The 27,288-nt window shown below is 46.9% G+C and overlaps 1 protein-coding gene across 1 annotated transcript in view; it reads left to right on the top strand.

The window, feature by feature from the left end:
* The window catches only part of LOC139406697 (sec1 family domain containing 2), a 158,149-nt gene that overhangs the window by 72,635 nt on the left and 58,226 nt on the right, over positions 1 to 27,288 (top strand). The window contains 2 exon segments of the mRNA XM_071149616.1: positions 4,059 to 4,311; positions 4,314 to 4,349. Of these exon segments, the coding sequence (XP_071005717.1) occupies positions 4,059 to 4,311; positions 4,314 to 4,349 (289 nt within the window).

Genomic DNA, 27,288 nt, shown 5'->3' with positions numbered 1-27,288 from the left:
GTCTTCTGATAAACAGAGAGATTCCGGTGAACCAGGCTAGAATTCATCATGGTTGTCACCGTGTGTGTGTGTGTGTGTGGTGTGTGTGTGTGTGTGTGTGTGTGTGTGTGTGTGTGTGTGTGTGTGTGTGTGTGTGTGTGTGTGTGTGTGTGTGTGTGTGTGTGTGTGTGTGTGTTTTTGTCTGTTTTTTGGGTTGTTTACATGTTCAAAGCTCTGCCTCTCTTTGGAGTCCGGCTGCATGCAGTTGATTATGGTTTTTCAATTTCTTTTCCAACAAATCAATAAAAAGCAAACCATGCTCACTGTTATTTAACTTCGAGAACTTCCTCATTGTCTCTTCACCTCAATATTTATGCTTTATGTTGTCAGCGAGTTGCCTGTCTCGCTTCCAGCTGCGTACGTCTGGTGTGAGTTTGTGAATGCAAATTGTTGTGGGAGCCTGCCGTGTGCGAGCGTGTCTGCTTCAGTCTAATTCAAAATAGTTTTTCATCCTCGTAGCCATAGTAAAGGCAAGCTGTCAGTCATCCAATGAAAAGTGACTCTTGACCAGTGTAGAGCGTCCTGCTCTGAACCTCCTGGACCTGTCCCCTCCCCCTCCCTATTCTCCCCCTCCCCCTCTCCTCCCTCTCTGCCCCTGGGCCCAGAAAAAGGTTCATTGTGCAGCAGCGAGCGTTTGGCGCCTGGTTCTGGTTAGCTCAGCTCCATCTGAAACACTCACCTTCCTCTAGGGGCTGCATCTGGAGTTGGTTTCCTGTTTGGGCTGGCTGCACTGCGCTGGCCAGGGGCGGGGTTTGGCCCAGCCCTGTGATTGGATGAGATGGAGGCTTTATGAACCCCAGGATGGATGGAACTGCCAAACACTAGTCTGTCAATCACTGACCTAACTGACAGCATCAGACCAGAGAGAGTGTTTGATTGGTGCAGATTGCCAAGCAGTTAAGTTCCGTATCTATCAGGGACTTCATGAGGGTATCAACATTTTATCATAGCTTACTCTTAGAAAAAAAGCTTCCGAAAGGGTTCTTCGGCCGTGCAATCTAAGGTGCTATCTAGAACCTAAAAGGTTTCTTCGGCTGTTCCCATGGGAGAACCCTTTGAAGTACCTTTGTTGGTTCCAGGGATAACCCTTTTTGGGTCCAGGTAGAACCCTTTTGGTTCCAAGTAAAAATGTTTTGGGTTCCATGTAGAACCTTTTCGACAGAGGGTTCTACATGGAACCCAAAATGGTTCTAACTGGAACCAAAAAGGGTTTTCCCTGGAACCAACAATGGTACTTCAAAGGGTTCTCCCATGGGGACAGCCGAAGAAACCTTTTAGGTTCTAGATAGCACCTTTTTTTCTAAGAGTGTATTCTTAGATAGTTATTTCATTTCTTCTTTCAGTGGAAATAGTATGTCACGATAACAAACTGTATAGTAGTAATTTAAAGTAATGACATTATTTCAGTAATTGCGCGTCCTAATATTACCATTGTTTTGACAGTATTTACACGGTTATTCTGTAATTGTGTGTAATGATGGCATTTAGGGCATGGCGACAGGACCAGTCGATCCAGTAATGGTGTGTAATAATAACGTTAGCGTTTAGCGAGCAGGCTACAGCTTCCTGTTATTACTGCAGTAATGGTCTGGTATTGGGCTGCCCTCAGTACAGCCACTAAAATACATCTCTTTTTACAGACTGAACCTAAAAGTTTACATGGTATTAGCAGCATACTTTTAGAGCCTGTCGTGTGGAGACTTTTATAGTGACAGGCAGGCTGAGGGGGAAAGGCTCGGTCAGAGAGGGGGCTTGGCGGGGCGAGGACGGGACGGGGGTACAGGGGCAGGGATGTCACTCTGGTAGGACCAGGTAATGCTCTATCAGAATTCCACCTTGGCTTGGCGCTGAGTGTCTGTCAGAGCCATTTCCATGGCGTAATGAACCATAATATGTAATATGTCTGTAAACCTGCTTCATGAAGTCTGTTCTGTTGTGATAGTGGTACTGTACCTCTACAGAGTGAACCGTAGTGCACTGATTGAGTTCCAAGCACATTGTAGAGATTAGGTGTGTGTGTGTGTGTGTCCTTTGAGCTTTTTGTCTTCAGGAGACGTATCAAAAGCTGACAGGGCATGGAGGTTTTCGTATGGAGCTTGTGTGTGTGTGACAGACAACCACACACAAAACACTCATCTCTACAATGCTTGGAACTCAATCACTCTTACGACCAGCTGACGACAGCTTTTTATATGTCTCCTGAAGACAAAAAGCTCAAAGGATAAAGAAAGTGAGTGAGCGGGGAGATGGATGCAAAAAGAAAGAGTAAGAGTGAACGTGGGATTGAGAAGAAGCAAAGGTCCAGTGAAGGTCAGAAGTGGGAGGTAGAACAACAGAAACAGGAGGAGGGGGAGGGGGGTGAGAAAGGAAAGCTGGATACACACAGACACTCGGTGTAGTTGAACCCTCCACAGAGCTCATGACTACAGGTCAGAGTTAATGTCACGTAGAGTCTGTCTTATGAGTAAGGCGAGGAGTTTCTCCTGGGCAGCTCATGTGGAAAAACTCCAGGGGGCCATAGAATCCATTTCCCTCCACTTCACCTGCTTCCCGAACCAGGCCACTCCGTTCTCAGCCTCATGTGGCTGCTGCTGACCGTCCTCTCTGCAGGCTACAGGACAGATGAGCCCCTGGACATGTGTGGACTGACTGAGCAGCAGGAGATCCATGTCCGCTGAGAGTAGAGAGTGATGACAGAGACGAGGTGTTTACTCTGCTCGCCTTACCGTGAAACCCTGAAACCTCTTTGCTTCTCTTTCTCCTCACAGTGGAGAAAGCAAGGGAAAGAGCCCAAACATTATCTGGCAAAAATGTGGAAGTGTGGCCTTGGAGATGTATTTGATTATGCCGTGTTTAAGGGGAAAAAGGTGTTCTGTGATCTGGTTTGTGTGTTTGAATACCCCCGGAGGGCGGTGGTTGGCTGGGGCTGAGGACTAGCTGGAAGAGAACTGGTGCTCTGACACACTACAGTCATACATCTCATGTACTTTAAAATGAGATCTCCTAGGTAGATATCAAGCACTTTAAGACAAGGGGGTAGTGCCAACTAGAGGGTAGTGGGTAGTGCCAACTAAAGGGTAGTGGGTAGTGCCAACTGTCCGGGTTTGGCCCAGGTGGGCCGTCATTGTAAATAAGAATTTGTTGCCTAGTTAAATAAAGGTTCAATCAAATTTAAAAAACATCGATGTTCAATGGATCATTGTTCACGGAGTCCAGAGCCGGATTCACATGCACAGTCAGTTCAGTACTGTTGCTGGTCCAGAGTGTGTTGGGTCTGATTCGCCACTCCCTGTCCCAGAACAGGGTTGTAATGGATCGGACACTGGATCCCCCCAGTGGACCAGATCAGGGCTCAGATTTTGGAGCAGGGTAGGGAGAGAGTCTGTTTGTCTTGGTTTGGAGGAACATTGAGGTCTTAACACACAGCTCAGTCAATAAAATGTCATCTATACACAGAGGCATCCGACCACAGCTCTAGCGGATTCCCCTCACTCTTTCTCTTGTTCTTTCCCTCTCTCTCCCCTTCTCTCTCTTTCTCACTCTTTTGTACCAAACACACACCTGTGTGTATGATCTCAGCCTGGCTGTTAGACTGTGTATCGTTCTGTTTAAGAGCCTAGGGTCCACATCACGTGGGCCAGGACTGGCAGAACCAGCATGGGAGCAAACTCACTCACAACAACACAGAGAAACTGGTCACTGCTCCTGAACAGAATAGAAACACGCACCCTGTGTCTGTGCATGCATGCAAATGTTCAGGTAAATGATGTCTAATACACATTTGCATGATAAAACAAAACGCAAAATGGAGAAGAGTAAACGAGAATGAGTTTACATACAACTGGATTACTCATAGTCGTAAAAAAAGCAAACGCAAAAACATGCTGCTCTAGACAATCATTGACATTGTCTTGCTAGTTGTTGTATGTGTGTGGGGATTTGATGTGTTTTGTGTTACCCAGCTTGTAGTTTCTACTTCTTATCTCTAAAATGTGTCTTGTGCCCTGTGTGTGTTGCAGGCTCTCGGGGAGACTGACTTTGCTGGTGTTCTGAGGCAGCTGCTGCCCCTGATGAAGCCTCGCGGTGAGGAGGGGTCCAGCTCAGAGTCCAGTTCAGGTTCTCGGTCGGGGGAAGATGAGTGTGGTCCAGACGAGCTGCTAGTGCTACTGGTCTACCTGTACTCCCTGGCTGGAGAGGCTCAGCCTGCAGACGATGAAGAGGTGGAGAAGGTGGAGAGGGAGCTGATTGGAGCGCTCACCCTAGTCGTCACCAAAAGACGGAGCTCAGCCCGCTGCTGCAGAAACTCACCAGTTAGGAGGGTGGGGGGCAGGGGTGAAGGGAACTGTGGGGTGGATCTTGGCTGATGGGGTCCCTGGTTTGCGTATGTTTGAAATAGTGGAACCTAAAATTGCACCATTCTCTTGATAAGACTCAACTGAACCAGATGCAACATATCACAACATTATAGACGGGTTGCTTCTTTACCAACTATGGGACAAAACAGACTGGGTTGGCTTAGATGGTTGACAACATGTAAATGTTTATTGAAAACATACAGTGCATTTGGAAAGTATTCAGACCCCTTGACTTTTTCCAAATTTTGTTACGTTACAGCTTTATTCTACATTTTTTTTTTTTTTTTAAATACCATCAATCTACACACAGTAGACGAAGCGAAAACAAGTTTTTAGAAATGTTTGCAAATGTATTCAAAAATAAAAACAGAAATACCTTATTTACGTAAGTATTTAGACCCTTTGCTATGAGACTCGAAATTGAGCTTCGGTGCATCCTGTTTCCATTGATCATCCTTGAAATGTATCTACAACTTCAATGGAGTCCACCTGTGGTAAATTCAGGGGATTGGACATCATTTAGAAAGGCATACACCTGTCTATATAAGATCCCACAGATGCCAGTGCATGTCAGAGCAGAAACCAAGCCTTGAGGTTGAAGGAATTGTCCGTAGAGCTCCAAGACAGGATTGTGTCGAGGCACACTGGGCAATCGAGGGAGAAGGGCCTTGGTCAGGAAGGTGACCAAGAACCCGGTGGTCACTCTGACAGAGCTCCAGAGTTCCTCTGTGGAGATGGGAGAACCTTCCAGAAGGACAACCATCCACCAATCAGGCCTTTATGGTAGAGTGGCCAGACGGAAGCCACTCCTCAGTAAAAGGCACATGACAGCCCGCTTTGAGTTTGCTAAAAGGCCCCTAGAGACTCTCAGATCATGAGAAACAAGATTCTCTGGTCTGATGAAACCAAGATTGAACTCTTTGGCCTGAATGCCAAGTGTCATGTCTGGAGGATACTTGGCATCAGCCCTACGGCGAAGTATGGTGGTGGCCGCATCCTGCCCCACAGAGCTCGGGACCTCAGACTAGAGCGAAGATTCACCGTCCAACAGGACAACAACCCTAAGCACACTGCCAAGACAACACAGGAGTGGCATAGGGACAAGTCTCTGAATGCCCTTGAGTGACCCAGCCAGAGCCTGAACTTGAACCCGATCGAACATCTCTGGAGAGACCTGAAAATAGCTGTGCAGTGACGCTCCCCATCCAACCTGAGAGCTTGAGAGGATCTGCAGAGAAGAATGGGAGAAACTCCCCAAATACAGGTGTGCCAAGCTTGTAGCGTCATACCCAAGAAGACTTGAGGCTGTAATCGCTGCCAAAGGTTCTTCAACAAAGTACTGAGTAAAGGGTTTGAATACTTATGTAAATGTAATTACATGTTTTTTTATACATTTGTAAAAATGTATGAAAACCTGTTTTTGCTTTGACATTATGGGGTGTTGTGTGTAGATTGATGAGGGGGAAAACAATTTAATCCATTTTAGAATAAGGCTGTAACGTAATAAAATGTGGAAACGGTCAAGGGGTCTGAATACTTTCCATATGCACTGTAAATGCATTTACACAATGAGCACATGTCTCTCAAATAGATTTTTACAGTTGTTTGTCAACTCAAATCAAATCAAAGTTAATTAGTCTCGTGCGCCGAATACGACAGGTGTAGTAGACCTTACAGTGAAATGCTTACTTACAGGCTCTAATCAATAGTGCAAAAAAGGTATTAGGTGAACAATAGGTAAGTAAAGAAATAAAACAACAATAAAAACACAGGCTATATAAAGTAGCGAGGCTACATACAGACACTGGTTAGTCAGACTGATTGAGGTAGTATGTACATGTAGATATGGTTAAAGTGACTATGCATCTATGATGAACAGAGAGTAGAAGTAGCATAAAAGAGGGGTTGGTGGGTGGGACACAATGCAGACAGCCCGGTTAGCCAATGTGCTGGACCACTGGTTGGGCGGCCCAATTGAGGTAGTATGTACATGAATGTATAGTTAAAGTGACTATGCATATATGATAAACAGAGAGTAGCAGCAGCGTAAACAGAGGGGTTGTGGGGGGCACACAATGCAAATGGTCCTTTTGTTCGATAAAGTCCTTCTTTATTTCCCCAAAAACTCAGTTTAGCTGGTGCGCTTCATTCAATAATCCATCGGTTTCCCTCCTTCAAAATGCACGTAAAATGAATCCCAAACGTTACCAATAAACTTATCCAAACAGGTCAAACAACGTTTATAATCAAACCTCAGGTACCCTAATACGTAAATATACGATAAAATTTAAGACGGAGAATAGTATGTTCATTACCTGAGATAAATAACAAAGAACACGCTTTCATTCATGCACATGGATGCACTACAGCCAAAATGGGAGCCACTTAGAAAAACTACAACTTCTAGCTCATTTTTCCAAAAACCAGCCTGAAACTCTTTCTAAAGACTTGACATCTAGTGGAAGCCTTAGGAACTGCAATCTGTGAGGACTTCGTCTCATAATAAACATGAAATCCATGGAAACAGTGGTAGGCTGAAATTATTTTTTTTATGGTTTGTCCTCAGGGTTTCGCCTGCCATATCAGTTCTGTTATACTCACAGACATTATTTTAACACTTTTAGAAACTGTTTTCTATCTACCAAGTATATGCATATCCTAGCTTCTGGGCCTGAGTAACATGCAGTTTACTTTAGGCACGCTTTTCATCCGGACGTGAAAATACTAGCTGAATATCCATGTCGTCGTTCAGCCACGATTCCGTGAAACATAGGATATTACAGTTTTTGATGTCCCGTTGGTAGGATATTCGTGATCGTACCTCGTCTAGTTTATTGTCCAATGATTGCACGTTGGCGAGTGGTATTGACAGTAACGACAGCTTTCCCATTCGCCTTTTCCGGGTCCTGACCAGGCATTCGTCTCTTTGTCCTCTCTACCTGCGTCGCTTCCTCTTGCAAATAACGCGTGTTTGGAGAATGTCTTGTGTGTCTTGCTTGTGGAGGAAAAAATCTTTGTCTCGTCCGAAGTGAATGATCTGATATCCAGAAGCTCTTTTTTTGCAGTACAGTTGCAGAAACATTATGTACAAAATAAGTTACAAATAATGCGGGGAAAAAACACGATAGCACAATTAGTTGGGCTCCCGTAAAACTGCTGCCATTTCTTCCGGCGCCATTTTGGTCTTATTGTTGTTGGGTTTTCTTTTTTTTCTTCCATATTGGCATTGACATGAAATCAGTCAAACAAATCAGAACAAGACATGATATCAAGAAATTGATCGAAATTGATCAAAATAGATCAAACGAGCTACCTATGTTTCCCCTCATGGCAGCTTCTTGTCATTGGTGCTAGCTATCTGACCAGTTCAGAATCATGACAACACGCAGCTTCCAGCCACAATGCACGAGCATAATCTCCGCGAGGCCGTCAGCCAACCCGTCTATACTGATATCAGAATGACACCAGTTACTTAACTGTTCATATAGTAAGTATTTCATTTGATTTAATTGAACCTTTATTTAACTTAAGTAGAGATGGAGAAGGCGCTTGTTGTTTATATCTCTGTGCTGCTGATGGCAGGAGGACTCTGTCAAAGACTTTACACCCCATCTCTCTCCCCACTTCACACAAACACTCAGACACACACCCTGTCAGGTCGCATGTAACAGACTACACAAACACTGAGGCGACTGTGGGAACCTGCTGCTGAATCACAGGGTTATCGAGAGAGTGTGTCTGTGTGCGTATGTGTGTGCACGCCCTTTGACCTCTCGCCTGGTGCCTGTGTACTATCTTAGCTTTGCTGATCCCTGCCCACTGACACTGTACTTTGTGAAAACATTACAGTCTTGAGGTCTGAGCTGGTCTCTCTGGAACTGGTCCAGGGGCGGATTGGCCATTTGGCAATTCTGACAAATGCCAGATGTTCTGGACAATTTTTGAGTTAGGTGGGCTGGTCAAATTTTTTTTGTATAAAACCGAAACCCGTGAGCCTACAATAAATGAGCTTTTGGCAGATCAGTGGGCAAAGGCTGGCCCGGTTTTCTGATAGGCTGAGCTGAGGTCACACATTCAAAGTCAAACGCGGCATCAGCAAAGAGACCTTCCCCAACTCTGTCATCAGTTGGATAGCCATGATCACTGATCATAGAAAAACTGGATGGATGCCTATAAACATAGAAAGAGCACATTCTACATTGTCACCTCACTCAAAATGTCCTATTTTTGGGGGGTAGTAGCTAAATTGATTCTGGACAGACAGACAGACAGGCAGGCAGGCAGGCAGACAGACAGGCAGGCAGACAGGCAGACAGGCAGGCAGGCAGGCAGGCAGGCAGACAGACAGACAGACAGACAGACAGACAGACAGACAGACAGCACAAAGCGACAAAATGGCTAGAGCAGAGGCACGGCTATAGTGGAGTTATAGGAGTTTTATCTCCAGTGGGGTTTTTACATATTGTATAATGTTTTAAACATGAGCTGGTTAAAAAAGAGGAGGACGACCATGTCTCGCCAGACACGGGTACAGAAAAGGTAGAGAAACGCTGTACTTGCAATGTCCTGTATCAGCACTACTGCCCGTGTCTGGGCAGGGTGTGTAAGGCCAGGGTGTATGTGTGGGGATTGGGTATGTGTGTATGGCTGGTGGTCATACACATACACGCACACACACATGGGGGGAGGGAGTTAGTTTGAGGCGCGGTGATGTGGGCTGGTGTAGATAAAATGCCGGGGCCGAATTCTTGTCCCCGTCCGCCCCTGAACTGGTCTCTCTGTATGGATTGCTCTCTGTGTGGCAGCAGGGTTTATGGCCAGCTCCTTCGGATGATGAATTAGCTCTGTACCTCCAGACCACAGTGTACCTCCCCCAGTTTGAGTTTCTCTGACCTTGAAGCTACACACACAGTCCTCCCCAGCCACATAGCTCATAATTAGAGCTGCTTTTAGTTTGGCCCACTCGTTACCTTCTCAAACTAACACACACCCTGAAATAATACACTGCTTATTATTACAACCTTTTTATCACACACATGGACGTGGTTGGGTAGCGCTCTCTCTCTCTCTCTCTGTTTTTCTAAATTGCCTCTCGACTTCTCTCTCATTTTCTCGCTCTCTCATTCTCTCTTCTCTCCCCTGCTCTCTCGCTCACCCTCCGTCTCTCTCTCTCTCTCTCTCTCTCTCTCTCGCGCTCTCTCTCTCTCCCCCCCCTCTCTCCCCCTCTCACTATAAAGCTGCTAATGAAGAATTCTGGGCTCTGTCTCTCTCTTCCTGTCCTATTTGGCTGAGGGGCCTCCTGGCAGGCCCTGGCCCATGGATGTGGCTCATGTTAAAAACTTGACTCTCTGTTATAAACACTTCACTAGAAATGACCCTGTCAATGCACACCAGGTGTGTCTGAGAAATAGAGTACTTTTACTTAGCTGTGTGAGTGTGCATGTGTGGGCTTGTTTTTGTGTGTGCACGCGTACCTGCGACCTGCGTGCATGTGTGTGTTCTGTGTTTGTGTGTGTGTAAATAGCTTTAGTTTTCATGGTTGTAGATGAACTGGTTTGTGTGCAGGGGGCCGTCTTTGTCCGAGCAGCCGAGAACAACCTTGATTGCGACATTGTCCCAAATGAAAGCAGTCAAATGGAAACCAGACGCTGCGTGAAACCTGGTCACCAACTCGCCATGAGAACAATGTTTTTACAAATTCTCTTTTTCTGTTCCCCTTGGCTACAGTAAGCAGCCTGGGCTTAGCAGACACACACACATGAATATACATACTGTACACACACACACACACACACACACGCATACACAAACAAACAGATGGAAATACCAGGAGGAGGATTGAGTGAGCACACAAACAGAGTGAATAGCAAAACAAACAAGACACACAGCAGGTTAAAGGCAGGCTGACAGTCTCAGTCACACGCTGAACCTTCTAACAACCCCCTTCAGGGACACGTTAAAGAGCATCCCCGTCCCGGAGACGAGCATGAATCTGCACTAATGGCCACTCGCAAGACAACACACACACACGCAACAAACCCAGGAACAGCTGGTACGAGTTACCTAGCTGGTCGGAGGGGATGTTGTTTACCAACATTAGCTGCTAGTGATCGAGAGGTACAGTAAGTGGAGGCGTGGTCCACGTCCTCGACATGAGAATAGACCTTGTCTCAACCGCTCCTAGCGGAAGAAGGGAGGAGGGAGGATGACAGGAAGAGGACAAAAAGACTGGCAATTTGACACACACTCGGAGAGTGTGAACGAGAGAATGTCTGTGTGGATTTAATTGAAGGGGAAGTGTGTGTGTACCCTAAACGTGCGTGTGCATGCGTGATGAATGTGAATGAGTACTGTATGAGTTCTGTGTGTGAAGTCAGAGTATGGGTATAATTAAAGGGAGAAATGGTGTTTGCCCAATAAAAATGGTTCCGCTTAGAGCTCAGACTAGGAAATGAGCTCTGAAACCAAGTGTTCCGCATCCAACACCACATGTAGGAGGCAGGCGATGATTGGCTAGAAGCAGCGCTGTGAATAGCAGAGAGAGATGGTCATTGGACATCATTTCACTTTTGAGACACAGTGGGGGATTGGCTGGTTCATTTCTGCCTGTCCCAGACATGAATAGTGTGTGATGTGTGTAGGTTGGAAATACTTTTAGTAGTGACTTCGATAATTTCCCGTTTTCAGTTGTGGCTTTGTATTTTGTGTGTGTGTGAGAGAGAGAGAGAGAGAGAGAGAGAGAGAGAGAGAGAGAGAGAGCGATGGTTGGCAGGCAGGAGAAGGGGAGAAAGAGAGAATGTGTGGGGATAGGGGATATTCTTACATTGACTGTGCCTTCCATTTGGTTGATGCGGCAATAAGATGTAGGACTGTGTGTCTCATAGGAGTCACTGACAGCACGGTCACACACACCAATACCTGAGCATGAGTTCAGGAACTCAACGCAGCATCAAATCCTAATGCGTATGATCCTTTATGGTGCACATACATCACAGTTGAATACTGCAGACACACCATATCCTCATCCATTCCCTGTCACTTTTCCTGTCACCCCTGGTAGTTCAAGGTTTGGTTTGACCCCCAGTCATCCACCCCTCTATTGTCCCACGCCGGGAGGTAGCTTAAGATGAGGGTTCATGCTTTTCTGTCTGTATGTGTGTTTGTGAGAGCGTGTGGGTGCGTCGATAATAAGTTGGTGTATTTCAGTGTTTGTGTATTCTCAACTCCAGTTACAGAGAGTGTGTATTTACAGTGAGAGTGTGTATTTACAGTGAGAGTGTGTATTTACAGTGAGAGTGTGTATTTACAGTGGGAGTGTGAAATCCCAGCCCAGGCTCTGTCCCTTGATGGTGTTGTAGCCTGTACAGGATGGGTGATGATGATGATGATGGAGACTTGCTGTAAGCTACAGTACCGGTCAAAAGTTTGGACACAACCTACTCATTCAAGGGTTTTTCTTGATTTGTACTATTTTCTACATTGTAGAATAAAACTGAAGACATCAAAGCTATGAAATAACACATATGGAATCATGTAGTAACAAAAAAAGTATTTTTTATATTTGAGATTCTTCAAATAGCCACCCTTTGCATTGATGACAGCTTTGCACACTCTTAGCATTGTCTCAACTTCACCTGGAATGTTTTTCCAACAGTCTTGAAGGAGTTCCCACATATGCTGGGCACTTGTTTTCCTTCACTCTGCGGTCCAACTCATCCCAAACCATCTCAATTGGGTTGTCGGGTGATTGTGGATGTCAGGTTATCTGATGCAGCACTCCATCACTCTCCTTTTTGGTCAAATAGCCCTTACACAGCCTGGAGGTGTGTTGGGACATTATCCTATTGAAAAACAAATGAAAGTCCCACTAAGCACAGACCAGATGGGGTGGCATATCACTGCAGAATGCTGTGGTAGCCATGCTGGTTAAGTGTGCTTTGAATTCAAAATAAATCACAGACAGTGTCACCAACAAAGCACTCTCACACCACCTCCTCCATGCTTCACAGTGGGAACCACACATGTGGATATCATCCATTCACCTACTCTGCGTCTCACAAAGACACGGTGGTTGGAACCAAAAATCTCACATTTGGACTCGACAGACCAAAGGACAGATTTCCACCAGTCTAATGTCCATTGCTCGTGTTTCTTGGCCCAAGCAAGTCTTTTCTTCTCATTGGTGTCCTTTATTAGTGTTTTTTTTGGCAGCAGTTTGACCATGAAGGCCTGATTCACACCGTCTCCTCTGAACAGTTGATGTTGAGATGTGTCTGTTACTTGAACTCTGTGAAGCATTTATTTGGGCTGCAATTTCTGTGGCTGGTAACTCTAATGAACTTATCCTCTGCAGCAGAGGTAACTCTGGGTCTTCCATTCCTGTGGCGGTCCTCATGAGAGCCAGTTTCATCATAGCGCTTGATGGTTTTTGCGACTGTCATTACTCTTTGCTTATTTGAGCTGTTCTTGCCATAATATGGACTTGGTCTTTTACCAAATAGGGCTATCTTCTGTATACCACCCCTACCTTGTCACAGCACAACTGATTGGCTCAAACGCATTGAGGAAAGAAATTCCACAAATTCACTTTTAACAAGGAACACCTGTTAATCAAAATGCATTCCAGGTGACTACCTCATGAAGCTGGTTGAGAGAATGCCAAGAGTGTGCAAAGCTGTCATCAAGGCAAAGGGTGGCTACTTTGAAGAATCTCAAATATATAAAATATACTTTTTTGGTTACTACATGATTCTATATGTGTTATTTCATAGTTTTTATGTCTTCACTATTATTCTACAATGTAGAAAATAGTCAAAATAAAGAAAAACCCTTGAATGAGTAGGTGTGTCCAAACTTTTGACTGGTACTATATGTGATGATGGTGGTGAAGGGGAGGACAGGAAGGTTTAAGTATATTTTACTGTTCTGAGCACCCCTGTCTTACACACACACACACACACACACACACACACACACACACACACGCGGGTTGGGTTTGTTTTCCATCCTGTCCATGGGCTGTGTGAGGGGAAGTAGGGAGCGACGGGAAAGACGGACCTCCCCAATGCTGCTGTTTAGGTTGGCACGGCAACACGCCTCTCTCTCCACTGATGGGAACAGTCCTGGGACATAAAAGGTTCTCTAATACACTCTGGCCATCCACTTTTTCTGTCTTTTTTTCTTGCTCTTTTCTTCTTGCTGTCTTTTCCCTTTCTCTCACTCTCTTTCTGCCTCCCATCCTTTCTTTCTGCCTCGCATCCTTTCTCTCACTCTCTTTCTGCCTCCCATCCTTTCTCTCACTCTCTTTCTGCCTCCCATCCTTTCTCTCACTCTCTTTCTGCCTCCCATCCTTTCTCTCACTCTCTTTCTGCCTCCCATCCTTTCTCTCACTCTCTTTCTGCCTCCCATCCTTTCTCTCACTCTCTTTCTGCCTCCCATCCTTTCTCTCACTCTCTTTCTGCCTCCCATCCTTTCTCTCACTCTCTTTCTGCCTCCCATCCTTTCTCTCAGTCTCTTTCTGCCTCCCATCCTTTCTCTCACTCTCTTTCTGCCTCCCATCCTTTCTCTCACTCTCTTTCTGCCTCCCATCCTTTCTCTCACTCTCTTTCTGCCTCCCATCCTTTCTCTCACTCTCTTTCTGCCTCCCATCCTTTCACTCACTCTCTTTCTGCCTCCCATCCTTTCTCTCACTCTCTTTCTGCCTCCCATCCTTTCTCTCACTCTCTTTCTGCCTCCCATCCTTTCTCTCACTCTCTTTCTGCCTCCCATCCTTTCTCTCACTCTACTCTCTTTCTGCCTCCCATCCTTTCTCTCACTCTCTTTCTGCCTCCCATCCTTTCTCTCACTCTCTTTCTGCCTCCCATCCTTTCTCTCACTCTCTTTCTGCCTCCCATCCTTTCTCTCACTCTCTTTCTGCCTCCCATCCTTTCTCTCACTCTCTTTCTGCCTCCCATCCTTTCTCTCACTCTCTTTCTGCCTCCCATCCTTTCTCTCACTCTCTTTCTGCCTCCCATCCTTTCTCTCACTCTCTTTCTGCCTCCCATCCTTTCTCTCAGTCTCTTTCTGCCTCCCATCCTTTCTCTCACTCTCTTTCTGCCTCCCATCCTTTCTCTCACTCTCTTTCTGCCTCCCATCCTTTCTCTCAGTTCATTCCTTGCTCTATCTCTCTCCTAGGCCCTGCTGCAGAGCGCTAGTTACAGGGGGAAGTGGAGCGTGAGGGTGCATGGGTGATGATTAGGCTTGGTTAAGATTATTTCCCCAGTTCCCTCACTGCATTTATGAAATAACTCGAAATTAGCCTGCATTTTTAATTGGAAAACATTCATCAACCCATCGACCCCCTCCACACACACACACACACACACACACACACACACACACACACACACACACACACACACACAGGGCCCTTAACCATGCTGAGAGATGATCAGAGAAGTCAATAGTGCAGCCTTCTCCGGTTCATCAGATGACATGAAACCCCAGGCTTTAATTAACGGAAATTAAACTGGTCTCTACTGCAGGACACGACCGGTCAGAAGGTTAGGCCATGGTGTGCTTGTGTGTGTGTGTTTTTGTTTGTCTGTGTGTGTGTGTGTGTGTGTGTGTGTGTGTGTGTGTGTGTGTGTGTGTGTGTGTGTGTGTGTGTGTGTGTGTGTGTGTGTGTGTGTGTGTGTGTGTGTGTGTGTGCACGCGCATCACACTCAGCCCACTCCACTTTTTCTGTAGTCATCAGTAATACAAAACAGCCTGTTCCCTTCATCCACAGCGATCCTGTTTTGAAGGTCGACCATTGCAATATCGCTTTAGGTTTTGACCCCAAACGGGGGTTCATCGCTGAACCAGGCCCAATGTGTTGTTTACACCTCCAGACTGACCGTCGGTTTATGGAGTGTGTTAAACCTCAGCTCAGAATTCTTCCTCTGTGTGTTTATGGACAGGACATGCATATCATAAAAGGCTAGTCATAAGCAGTTATAACTACAAGAATGGAGAGGGACACTCGTCCTCTTCTCCTCTCCTCCTACCCACACACTCACTCGCTTACACACACACACACACACACACACACACACACACACACACACACACACACACACACACACACACACACACACACACACACACGCAGGCTCCAGAGAACCCCTTTCTGTGACAGTGGCCCCTGGCCCCTGCACACGCATCAGTGCAGGCTGGGGTCACCCTGTCACCCTCTAACACAGGGTTAGTTGAGAGGTCCTGTTGGGCCTCCTGTCCTCTCTACTCCCCCGTGTGTCTCCCCTCTCTGTCCTCTGTGTGCCCCCTGAACCGCTCTCTACTTCCCCCTGACCTTTCTCTCCCATCAACCCCAGAGCTACCCACATAGAGGGTAATCCAGTTATATGAAACTACTAATGCATCTGCAGCACTCCTACTGTACAGAGAGCCAGAGACGGGGAGCGTTTGAAGGGGTCTCAATGCTAATGGAAATAGACTAGGGACTGGATGTGTGCTTGTGTCTTCGTGTTCTCCTGTTCCCAGAGTATTCTGGGTTTTACGGTTTATCTGTGTTGTATCTGGCTGCTACTAGAGAGCCTGTTTATATTACGGATTCCAGACAGCGGTGAGAGATGACCTGCCACTCTGTACCCGCTTTCCTTCCCAAACTGTCCCCTCTCCTCCGTGTCTCTCTCTCTCCCCCCTCACTCCTACAGCTCTGTTATCAACTACTCGCAACTAGTTATCGCTCACTCGGCTCAAGTTACTCTGTGATTGACTTGTTTTCCCTAACCCCTTACAATTACATTAAGTACTGCATGAAATGATTAGCATTTGGAATGGAGTTGCTTTTGGGACTTTCAATAGCATTTGTTCCATACGTTTGACAACCCTGGCCTACATTTAGATGGTAGTACAGAGACAATGGAGGTGGTAGTAGTAGGGGAGAGACACGGATTCTCTGCTGGTACTGAACACTGGACAGTAGAGAAGTGATAGATAGAGGGAATAGATGGGTAGTTCTGGTCCTAGTGGTTGTGTGTGCTCCTCTACTACAGCTCTGATGCCAGATGGAAGCTCTCCCGCCGCTCGGCTTTGCTCTGCGCTGGCCGGGTCATTTCCTGTCAGGAGGCCTGGTGTTAATCAAGCCCTGAGCCAGGGGGAACGCCCTCCAGACCCCCTTTTACTCCCCTAGTACTGCTACCCCTCTCCTCCACAGCCTTTACTGTTCCCCTCGCTTCCCTCTATTGCTACCCCTCTCCTCCTCTCCAATTCCTCACTGGACCAGCAGGCACAATAGGCTCATCTAAGCGCTCGTCCCCACAGACCTTAGGACAGGGATATACAGTATATCAATATCAGTAAACTTGTGACTCATTCAAACACACTATTCCACAGTAATAGCTCCTCTGTTACACTGTTCCTTAGAAATGACAGACAGGGGTCAATCTGTTTCAGCATCGTTGGTGTAGCTGCTTCCAGCTGTGCCCTCAGCAGCGCCTCCCTCAGGTGGAGGAGAGAGAGAGCAGCTGTCAGTTGGTTCTCCCAGCAGCAGCAGTCAGTACCTAGAGAGAGATGAGTGTTCTTCCTGTGCTGTTGCTGTTCCACTACCACAGAGGAAGGGGATCCAGGGACTCTGATAAGCTCTGTTGTGAGTAAATACAGAAAACTGTCTCACCCTCCTCGCTCTCTCTTCAACCCAAGATCTCCACGCTCTCTGTCTTTCTCTCTGTCTTTCTCGGCGCACCCTTTTTCACTTTCGCTCTCGCCGTTTCCGTCTCTCCATTTTGCACAAAAGCACACTCACTTTCTCCCCCTTCTATCACTCTCCCTCTCCCCCCGCTCTGTTATCTGCTCTGAGTGAGCCAGGTCTCTCTCTTGGTCTTCTCCGGTTGTCTGTCTGTCTCCCGCTGGCTCACACACACTCACACACACTCACACACACTCACACACAGGTCAGCTCTGCTCTTTGATGCTGACAGCTGCTTTACGTCTGCGCTCCGTCTATGAGCTCACCCCCTCTCACATCCGCCCGGCTAAACCCTGTTTAAACCCAGGTGAACCTCTCACTTCCGCCCGGCTAAACCCCGTTTAAACCCAGGTGAACCTCTCACTTCCGCCCGGCTAAACCCCGTTTAAACCCAGGTGAACCTCTCACACTGAGAGAGATGGAGAGATAGACGGAGAGAGAGTGAGAGAGAAATGGCGCTATGGATGCGAGAGCTTGGTAGACTTTACTAGGTGAGAGGCACTTTATAGAGGAGCCCTGTCATCTCACAGCTCTCTGTAATATCTGTGGTGTTGTAGCGTTACTGTATGTGGTGTTAGTTTGTGTGAACAGAGAGTTCTGGAAAGGCCATTTAAGACTATGTAAACTCTGACCTCTGAAAATAAAATACATTAGAAGACACACACACACACATTCCTCCTAATGGGTTATTCAGTCCCTCAGGCTAAACCCCTTAGACGCTTCATACTCTGTAAGACGTATAGATCCCCTCAGCCCTCTCTGACCCTGAAGACTGTCTGCCTGCCTGCCTCTCTCTGACTCCCCTGTTAAAACAACCTCTATTTTTGGCTGTCTTTTAATTTCCTCTGCTCTGTAGAGATAGCAAATCCTAAGAATATCCACTGGAGGGTAGACCTACAGTATGTGTTATGTGTTACGGACTTACGGGATATGTGGTTCTAATTTACTAGTTTCCTGTTGGCTCCCTCTCTCCGCCAGCCCTTCCTCCTCCCTTCTCTCTCTCTCTTCAAGCTCATGACTCCTGAATAGCCCATCACATCACTGTAGTGTTGATTAGTGGTATACAATTCTTGTCAGTCTTTATTGAGCAATGGAACACCTCATTGCATTGTGTTGACAGTGTCACATTAGTTCTGATAGATCATCTAGTGTTGACAATGGACGTTTTATACAGATGTAGGATCTTAATTTGAGCCACTTTGCTACAGCAGGAAAGTAATCCTGCAGCAACAGGAAATCTGAATTAGTATGTGGATTATAATTCATTGGCATTTTTGTAGGGATTGATACATTGTTCATAAGGGAAAATCAAGTGCAAATTTTCAAAGTGGAAATTAAAAACCTCAAGCCTTTTGAAACCTTAAATACAATACAAGTTTTACAAGTTATCCTGCACCAGGGTGATCAAATAAAGATCCTGTATTCAAATGTTTATTACAAGATGATGAAGCAATGTACAGATGCTTTTCTGCACAATTCTTGGTGATTTAACAAAATAAACATTTTCAGTACAACATATTATGGTTTTCCCATAGTAACACCCCTTAGTTGACATTTAATAATACATGTGTGTGTATTTTTACAGTAACAAACTCTCCAGCTCCATCCCTCTCCTGTCTGGTCAAACCCTCCTTCTCTGTCACATCTGGGTCTCAGGTGGGAACATAGGTCTCCTGTAGGGCCTCCATGCGTCACTGCACTATTCAAGAGCCCCCAACACACACTCCAACACACACTTTCAACAAGTCCAGAGCCCTTACACACACTCATACATCCCCTCCCTCTTCATATATCCCCTCCCTCTTCATACATCCCCTCCCTCTTCATACATCCCCTCCCTCTTCATACTTCCCCTCCCTCTTCATACATCCCCTCCCTCTTCATACATCCCCTCCCTCTTCATACTTCCCCTCCCTCTTCATACATCCCCTCCCTCTTCATACATCCCCTCCCTCTTCATACATCCCCTCCCTCTTCATACATCCCCTCCCTCTTCATACTTCCCCTCCTTCTTCATACTTCCCCTCCCTCTTCATACATCCCCTCCCACACTCAGTATGATATACACACTGTAATCTACACTGAGTACAGTGCCTTGCGAAAGTATTCGGCCCCCTTGAACTTTGCGACATTTTGCCATATTTCAGGCTTCAAACATAAAGATATAAAACTGTATTTTTTTGTGAAGAATCAACAACAAGTGGGACACAATCATGAAGTGGAACGACATTTATTGGATATTTCAAACTTTTTTAACAAATCAAAAACTGAAAAATTGGGCGTGCAAAATTATTCAGCCCCCTTAAGTTAATACTTTGTAGCGCCACCTTTTGCTGCGATTACAGCTGTAAGTCGCTTGGGGTATGTCTCTATCAGTTTTGCACATCGAGAGACTGACATTTTTTCCCATTCCTCCTTGCAAAACAGCTCGAGCTCAGTGAGGTTGGATGGAGAGCATTTGTGAACAGCAGTTTTCAGTTCTTTCCACAGATTCTCGATTGGATTCAGGTCTGGACTTTGACTTGGCCATTCTAACACCTGGATATGTTTATTTTTGAACCATTCCATTGTAGATTTTGCTTTATGTTTTGGATCATTGTCTTGTTGGAAGACAAATCTCCGTCCCAGTCTCAGGTCTTTTGCAGACTCCATCAGGTTTTCTTCCAGAATGGTCCTGTATTTGGCTCCATCCATCTTCCCATCAATTTTAACCATCTTCCCTGTCCCTGCTGAAGAAAAGCAGGCCCAAACCATGATGCTGCCACCACCATGTTTGACAGTGGGGATGGTGTGTTCAGCTGTGTTGCTTTTACGCCAAACATAACGTTTTGCATTGTTGCCAAAAAGTTCAATTTTGGTTTCATCTGACCAGAGCACCTTCTTCCACATGTTTGGTGTGTCTCCCAGGTGGCTTTTGGCAAACTTAAACTACACTTTTTATGGATATCTTTAAGAAATGGCTTTCTTCTTGCCACTCTTCCATAAAGGCCAGATTTGTGCAATATACGACTGATTGTTGTCCTATGGACAGAGTCTCCCACCTCAGCTGTAGATCTCTGCAGTTCATCCAGAGTGATCATGGGCCTCTTGGCTGCATCTCTGATCAGTCTTCTCCTTGTATGAGCTGAAAGTTTAGAGGGACGGCCAGGTCTTGGTAGATTTGCAGTGGTCTGATACTCCTTCCATTTCAATATTATCGCTTTCACAGTGCTCCTTGGGATGTTTAAAGCTTGGGAAATATTTTTGTATCCAAATCCGGCTTTAAACTTCTTCACAACAGTATCTCGGACCTGCCTGGTGTGTTCCTTGTTCTTCATGATGCTCTCTGCGCTTTTAACGGACCCATATCCCATAATGTTTCTGTGTGTGTGTGTGTGTGTGTGTGTGTGTGTGTGTGTGTGTGTGTGTGTGTGTGTGTGTGTGTGTGTGTGTGTGTGTGTGTGTGTGTGTGTGTGTGTGTGTGTGTGTGTGTGTGTCATTGAAGTCAGGTCTATTTAACCCATGGGTGGGGTGAACAGCTCAAGGCTGAATATAATAAGTGGAGAGAGTGGGTACTAGTGGTCACTATGGTAATGAGCTGACCTCACCCGCGCTATAATTGTGTGTATGTGTGTGTGTTTCCGTGTGTGTGTGTACATACGTGTGTGTAAAAGGTTTGTGCGTGTGAACAAACTGAGGGCTAATGATTGCGCTGGCAGTATGATGACGTTTATTTTCTTTTGTGTTTGTAATGATACTCTAAACCTTATAATCATGGCCATCATCCATCAACCTCTACCACTGTGTGTGTGTGTGTGTGTGTGTGTGTGTGTGTGTGTGTGTGTGTGCGTGCGTGCGTGCGTGCGTGCGTGCGCGCACGTGTTGTAGGTCTTCTCTGTGAGATGTCCAGTTCTTGGTGGTTCATAACAGGAAGTGGGTGACCGCTTCCTGTGATATGGAGCTTCCGCTGTGTCTGAGGGACTGCTGCCTCTTATCTCCCTTACTCTCTCCCGCTCTTCTTTTCTTAATCTACAAATTCCTCCCTTCTTCCCTCTGTCTCACTCTCCCTATAAACTGTATCAGAGTTCCTCGCACACATGTCAACTTGTCTGAGCAAATAGCTTTGTCTGTGTGTGTGTTTTGTGTATGTATATGTCCCTGTCCTACAGTATATAGTTCCCAGTTCTTAGAACTGCTGGTACACAATATATACAAAATGATGTGGACACACCTTCAAATTAGTGGATTCGGCTATTTCAGCCACACCCGTTGCTGACAGGTATATAAAATCGAGCACACAGCCATGCAATAAGTTTGTTCATCAAATTTCTGCCCTGCTAGAGCTGCCCCGGTCAACTGTAAGTGCTGTTATTGTGAAGTGGAAACGTGGAGGAGCAACAACGGCTCAGCTATGAAGTGGTAGGTCACACAAGCTCACAGAACGGGACCGCCAAGTGCTTAAGTGCATAGCGTATAAAAATCGTCTGTCCTCCGATGCAACACTCACTACTGATTTCCAAACTGCCTCTGGAAGCAATGTCAACACAATAACTGTTTTGTCGGGAGCTTCATGAAATGGGTTTCCATGGCCGAGCAGCCGCACACAAGACTAAGATCGCAATGCCAAGTGTCGGCTGGAGTGGTGTAAAGCTCTCTGCCATTGGGCTCTGGAGCAGTGGAAACGCTTTCTCTGGAGTGATGAATGACGCTTCACCATCTAGCAGTCTGACGGACAAATCTGGGTTTGGCGGATGCCAGGAAAACACTACCTGCCCAAATGCCTAGTGCCAACTGTAAAGTTTGGTGGTGGAGGAATAACGGCCTGGGGCTGTTTTTCATGGTTTAGGCTCGGCCCCTTAGTTCCAGTGAAGGGAAATGTTAACGCTACAGCATACAATGACATTCTAGACGATTCTGTGCTTCCAACTTTGTTTCAACAGTTTGGGGAAGGCTCTTTCCTGTTTCAGCATGACAATGCCCCCATGCACAAAGCAGGGTCCATAGAGAAATGATTTGTCGAGGTCAGTGTGTAAGAACTTGACTGGCCTGCACAGAGCCCTGACCTCAACCCCATCAAACTAATTTGGGATGAATTGGAACGCCAACTGTGTGCCAGACCTAATCGCCCAACATCAGCACCCAACCTCACTAATGCTCTTGTGGCTGAATGGAAGCAAGTCCCCACAGCAATGTTCCAGTGGATACTAGTGGTCACAAGAGCATGGAAAGCCTTCCCAGAAGAGTGGAGGCTGTTATAGTAGGAAAGGGGGGGGCCAACTCCATATTAATGTCCATGATTTTGGAATAAGACGAGCAGGTGTCCACATACTTTTGATCAAGGAGTGTATTCGTGCGTTTGAATATGAATATCTTGGAGACCTGTTTGTTCTGACCCTCTCACTCTTCAACCCTCACCCTCTACCCCCCACCCTTCATCCCTCACTGCCCTTCAGGCACAGAGGTTCTCATCTCGCCCCTCTCAGACCTCTCACCCCAAACCCCCCTCACACAGTGATAGCATAGACCTTACATCCTGCTACTCATCTCAGCCATTTGAAGTGAGGTCAATGTGCTCCTCTAATTATTGCAAAGAATAGCAACTCACACTCTATGTTGTCTGCCGTTCAAATACCATAATTTTATCAAATACCATTAAGTTCACTATGTACTGTTGATCTCTTCTATCATATTAACATTCTCTTGCTGTCTGTTGTTTTCTAAGTACAGTACATCACTGTGACTGTAGGTCTGCTCAGCACCTCATCACTCTCTAGTTTGTTCTGTATGTTCTGTCTGAGTCAGTCCTCAGAGGCATAGTGTGTGTATGACTGCTTCTGAATCCCTCCTGGTGGATGTTATAGTGCGTGCGTGTGTGTGGTTTACCGTAATAGTGTACTGTGTGATTCATACATTGTCATCTGCTTTGACTTTTCTGTGTAACTTGCCGTTTTAAGGGAAAAGAGCCACTCACACGATTAATCAATCAATCACGAGTGTGTGTGTGTGTGTGTGTGATCTGCACTCACTGTGCCTCAACATGTGGCTTCAATCACCAGGCTCTGTTTGGTCCCACCCCAATGTACCCCTTCACTGAGAGTTATGGCTATTGATGCCGTCTTCATGTTTTTCAAGCAGGTCATTTTGGACCTGGTTTCAGAAATGAAGCCTGAGGTTCCTGTTACTCGTGTGTCTGTTCCCTGCATGTATTTCATATGTCTTTTTTCAGGCATTTGTGTGAATCTGATTCAAAATGGAGCCTGTGTGTGGCTAACTATGTGTGATGACTCATGATCGTGTAAACAGATATAAAGTGTCAGATGGGTTTATGGGGGACTTTGTTGTAAGAGGAAATTCACATTGACAAACATTTAAGGAGAGGCAGCACGACGAGATTGCAATTTACATAATATGTGCGTTCATTTTTGTCATCTACATGACGTCTTTGCCTTACTTTTCGTTGTGGCTGGCAACGAGACATTCTTGCTCTGCAGCTCCAAGTTTGCGTAAATACCAGTATCACAGTAGCCACTGACGAGCCAGTAAGCTTGCAAATGTCATGTTGTGTCTTGTCTCTGTCCTTTCCCTTCACCCTGTCTCCCTCTGCTGGTCGTTGTTAGGTTACCTTTTCTCCCCCGCTTTCTCCCAGCTGTTCCTTGTCTCCTCTAACTACCCATTCACCCCGTTTTCCACCTGTTCCCTTTTTCCCTCTGATTAGGTCCCTATATCTCTCTCTGTTTCTGTTCCTGTCCTTGTCGGATTCTTGTTTGTGTTTCATGCCTGAGCCAGACTATCGTCATGTTTGCTGTAACCTTGTCCTGTCCTGTCGGAATCTGCCGGTCTATCTGAGCCTACCTATGTTTGGTTATTAAAGAAGCTCTGTTTAAGTTAGTTCGCTTTTGGGTCCTCATTCACTCACCTAACAGAAGAATCCGACCAAGAATGGACCCAGCGACTTCGGATCCTCTCCACTCAGCCGTCGGGATCCAGGGAGCGATGCTAGGCAGACACGAGCAGGAAGTGTCTGCTGCTCGACATGCCGTTGAGACCCTGGCCACCCAAGTCTCCAACCTCACAGAACAGGTTCACCATCTCCGCCTCGATCCACCGGCCACTTCCAGGGCTTTCGAATCTCCGGAGCCCAGAATCAATAACCCGCCGTGTTACTCTGGGGAGCCCACTGAATGCCGCTCGTTCCTCACCCAGTGTGATATTGTGTTTTCTCTCCAGCCCAACACTTACTCCAGGAGCACTGCTCGTGTCGCCTACGTCATATCTCTCCTTATTGGACGGGCTCGTGAGTGGGGCACGGCAATCTGGGAGGCAAGGGCTGAGTGTACTAACCAGTATCAGGACTTTAAGGAGGAGATGATACGGGTTTTTGATCGATCTGTTTTTGGGGAGGAGGCTTCCAGGGCCCTGTCTTCCCTATGTCAAGGTAATCGATCCATAACAGACTACTCTATTGAGTTTCGCACTCTTGCTGCCTCCAGTGGCTGGAACGAGCCGGCTTTGCTCGCTCGTTTTCTGGAGGGTCTCCGCGCAGAGGTAAAGGATGAGATTCTCTCCCGGGAGGTCCCTTCCAGCGTGGATTCCCTGATTGAACTCGCTATTCGCATTGAGCGACGGGTTGATCTGCGTCACCGAGCTCGTGGAAAGGAGCTCGCGTTCTCCGTTGCCCCCCTCTCCGCATCACTACCATCTTCCTCTGCCGGCTCGGGAGCTGAGCCTATGCAGCTGGGAGGTATCCGCATCTCGACTAAGGAGAGGGAACGGAGAATCACCAACCGCCTCTGTCTCTATTGCGGTTCTGCTGGTCATTTTGTCACTTCATGTCCAGTAAAAGCCAGAGCTCATCAGTAAGCGGAGGGCTACTGGTGAGCGCTACTACTCCTGTCTCTCCTTCAAGATCCTGCACTACCTTGTCGGTCCATCTACGCTGGACCGGTTCGTCAGCTTCCTGCAGTGCCTTAATAGACTCTGGGGCGGAGGGCTGTTTTATGGACGAGACCTGGGCTCGGGAACATGACATTCCTCTCAGACAGTTAAGGGAGTCCACGGCCTTGTTCGCCCTGGATGGTAGTCCTCTCCCCAGGATTCAGCGTGAGACGCTACCTTTAACCCTCACTGTTTCTGGTAATCATAGCGAAACCATTTCTTTTTTGATTTTTCGTTCACCTTTTACACCTGTTGTTTTGGGCCATCCCTGGCTAGTTTGTCATAATCCTTCCATTAATTGGTCTAGTAATTCTATCCTCTCCTGGAACGTCTCTTGTCATGTGAAATGTTTAATGTCTGCTATCCCTCCTGTTTCCTCTGTCTCTTCTTCACAGGAGGAGCCTGGTGATTTGACAGGGGTGCCGGAGGAATATCACGATCTGCGCACGGTGTTCAGTCGGTCCAGGGCCACCTCTCTTCCTCCACACCGGTCGTATGATTGTAGTATTGATCTCCTTCCGGGAACCACTCCCCCCCGGGGTAGACTATACTCTCTGTCGGCTCCCGAACGTAAGGCTCTCGAGGATTATTTGTCTGTAGCTCTTGACGCCGGTACCATAGTCCCCTCCTCCTCTCCCGCCGGAGCGGGGTTTTTTTTTGTCAAGAAGAAGGACGGGTCTCTGCGCCCCTGCATAGATTATCGAGGGCTGAATGACATAACAGTTAAGAATCGTTATCCGCTTCCTCTTATGTCTTCAGCCTTCGAGATCCTGCAGGGAGCCAGGTTTTTCACTAAGTTGGACCTTCGTAACGCTTACCATCTCGTGCGCATCAGGGAGGGGGACGAGTGGAAGACGGCGTTTAACACTCCGTTAGGTCACTTTGAATACCGGGTTCTTCCTTTCGGCCTCGCTAACGCTCCAGCTGTCTTTCAGGCATTAGTCAATGATGTCCTGAGAGACATGCTGAACATCTTTGTTTTCGTTTACCTTGACGATATCCTGATTTTTTCATCGTCACTCCAGATTCATGTTCAGCACGTTCGACGTGTCCTCCAGCGCCTTTTAGAGAATTGTCTTTTTGTGAAGGCTGAGAAGTGCACTTTTCATGCCTCCTCCGTCACATTTCTCGGTTCTGTTATTTCCGCTGAAGGCATTAAGATGGATCCCGCTAAAGTCCAAGCTGTCATTGATTGGCCCGTCCCTAAGTCACGCGTCGAGCTGCAGCGCTTTCTCGGCTTCGCGAACTTCTATCGTCGTTTCATCCGTAATTTCGGTCAGGTGGCCGCTCCTCTCACAGCCCTTACTTCTGTCAAGACGTGCTTTAAGTGGTCCGTTTCCGCCCAGGGAGCTTTTGATCTCCTCAAGAATCGTTTTACATCCGCTCCTATCCTTGTTACACCTGACGTCTCTAGACAGTTCGTTGTCGAGGTTGACGCGTCAGAGGTGGGCGTGGGAGCCATTCTTTCTCAGCGCTCCCTCTCTGACGACAAGGTCCACCCATGCGCGTATTTTTCTCATCGCCTGTCGCCGTCGGAACGTAACTATGATGTAGGTAACCGCGAACTGCTCGCCATCCGGTTAGCCCTAGGCGAATGGCGACAGTGGTTGGAGGGGGCGACCGTTCCTTTTGTCGTTTGGACTGACCATAGGAACCTTGAGTACATCCGTTCTGCCAAACGACTTAATGCGCGTCAGGCGCGTTGGGCGCTGTTTTTCGCTCGTTTCGAGTTCGTGATTTCTTATCGTCCGGGCTCTAAGAACACCAAGCCTGATGCTTTGTCTCGTCTCTTCAGTTCTTCAGTAGCCTCCACTGACCCCGAGGGGATTCTCCCTGAGGGGCGTGTTGTCGGGTTGACTGTCTGGGGAATTGAGAGGCAGGTAAAACAAGCGCTCACTCACACTCCGTCGCCGCGCGCTTGTCCTAGGAACCTTCTTTTCGTTCCCGTTCCTACTCGTCTGGCCGTTCTTCAGTGGGCTCACTCTGCCAAGTTAGCCGGCCACCCTGGCGTTCGGGGTACGCTTGCTTCCATTCGCCAGCGTTTTTGGTGGCCCACCCGGGAGCATGACACGCGTCGTTTCGTGGCTGCTTGTTCGGTCTGCGCGCAGACTAAGTCCGGTAACTCTCCTCCTGCCGGCCGTCTCAGGCCGCTTCCTATCCCCTCTCGACCGTGGTCTCACATCGCCTTAGATTTTGTCACCGGACTGCCTTCGTCAGCGGGGAAGACTGTTATTCTTACGGTTGTCGATAGGT

This window comes from Oncorhynchus clarkii, chromosome 4, assembly GCF_045791955.1.
Source record: "Oncorhynchus clarkii lewisi isolate Uvic-CL-2024 chromosome 4, UVic_Ocla_1.0, whole genome shotgun sequence".
Lineage (NCBI taxonomy): Eukaryota > Metazoa > Chordata > Actinopteri > Salmoniformes > Salmonidae > Oncorhynchus > Oncorhynchus clarkii.
The sequence above is the reverse complement of the archived record's forward strand: the minus strand, read 5'-3'. Positions and strand labels throughout refer to the sequence as shown.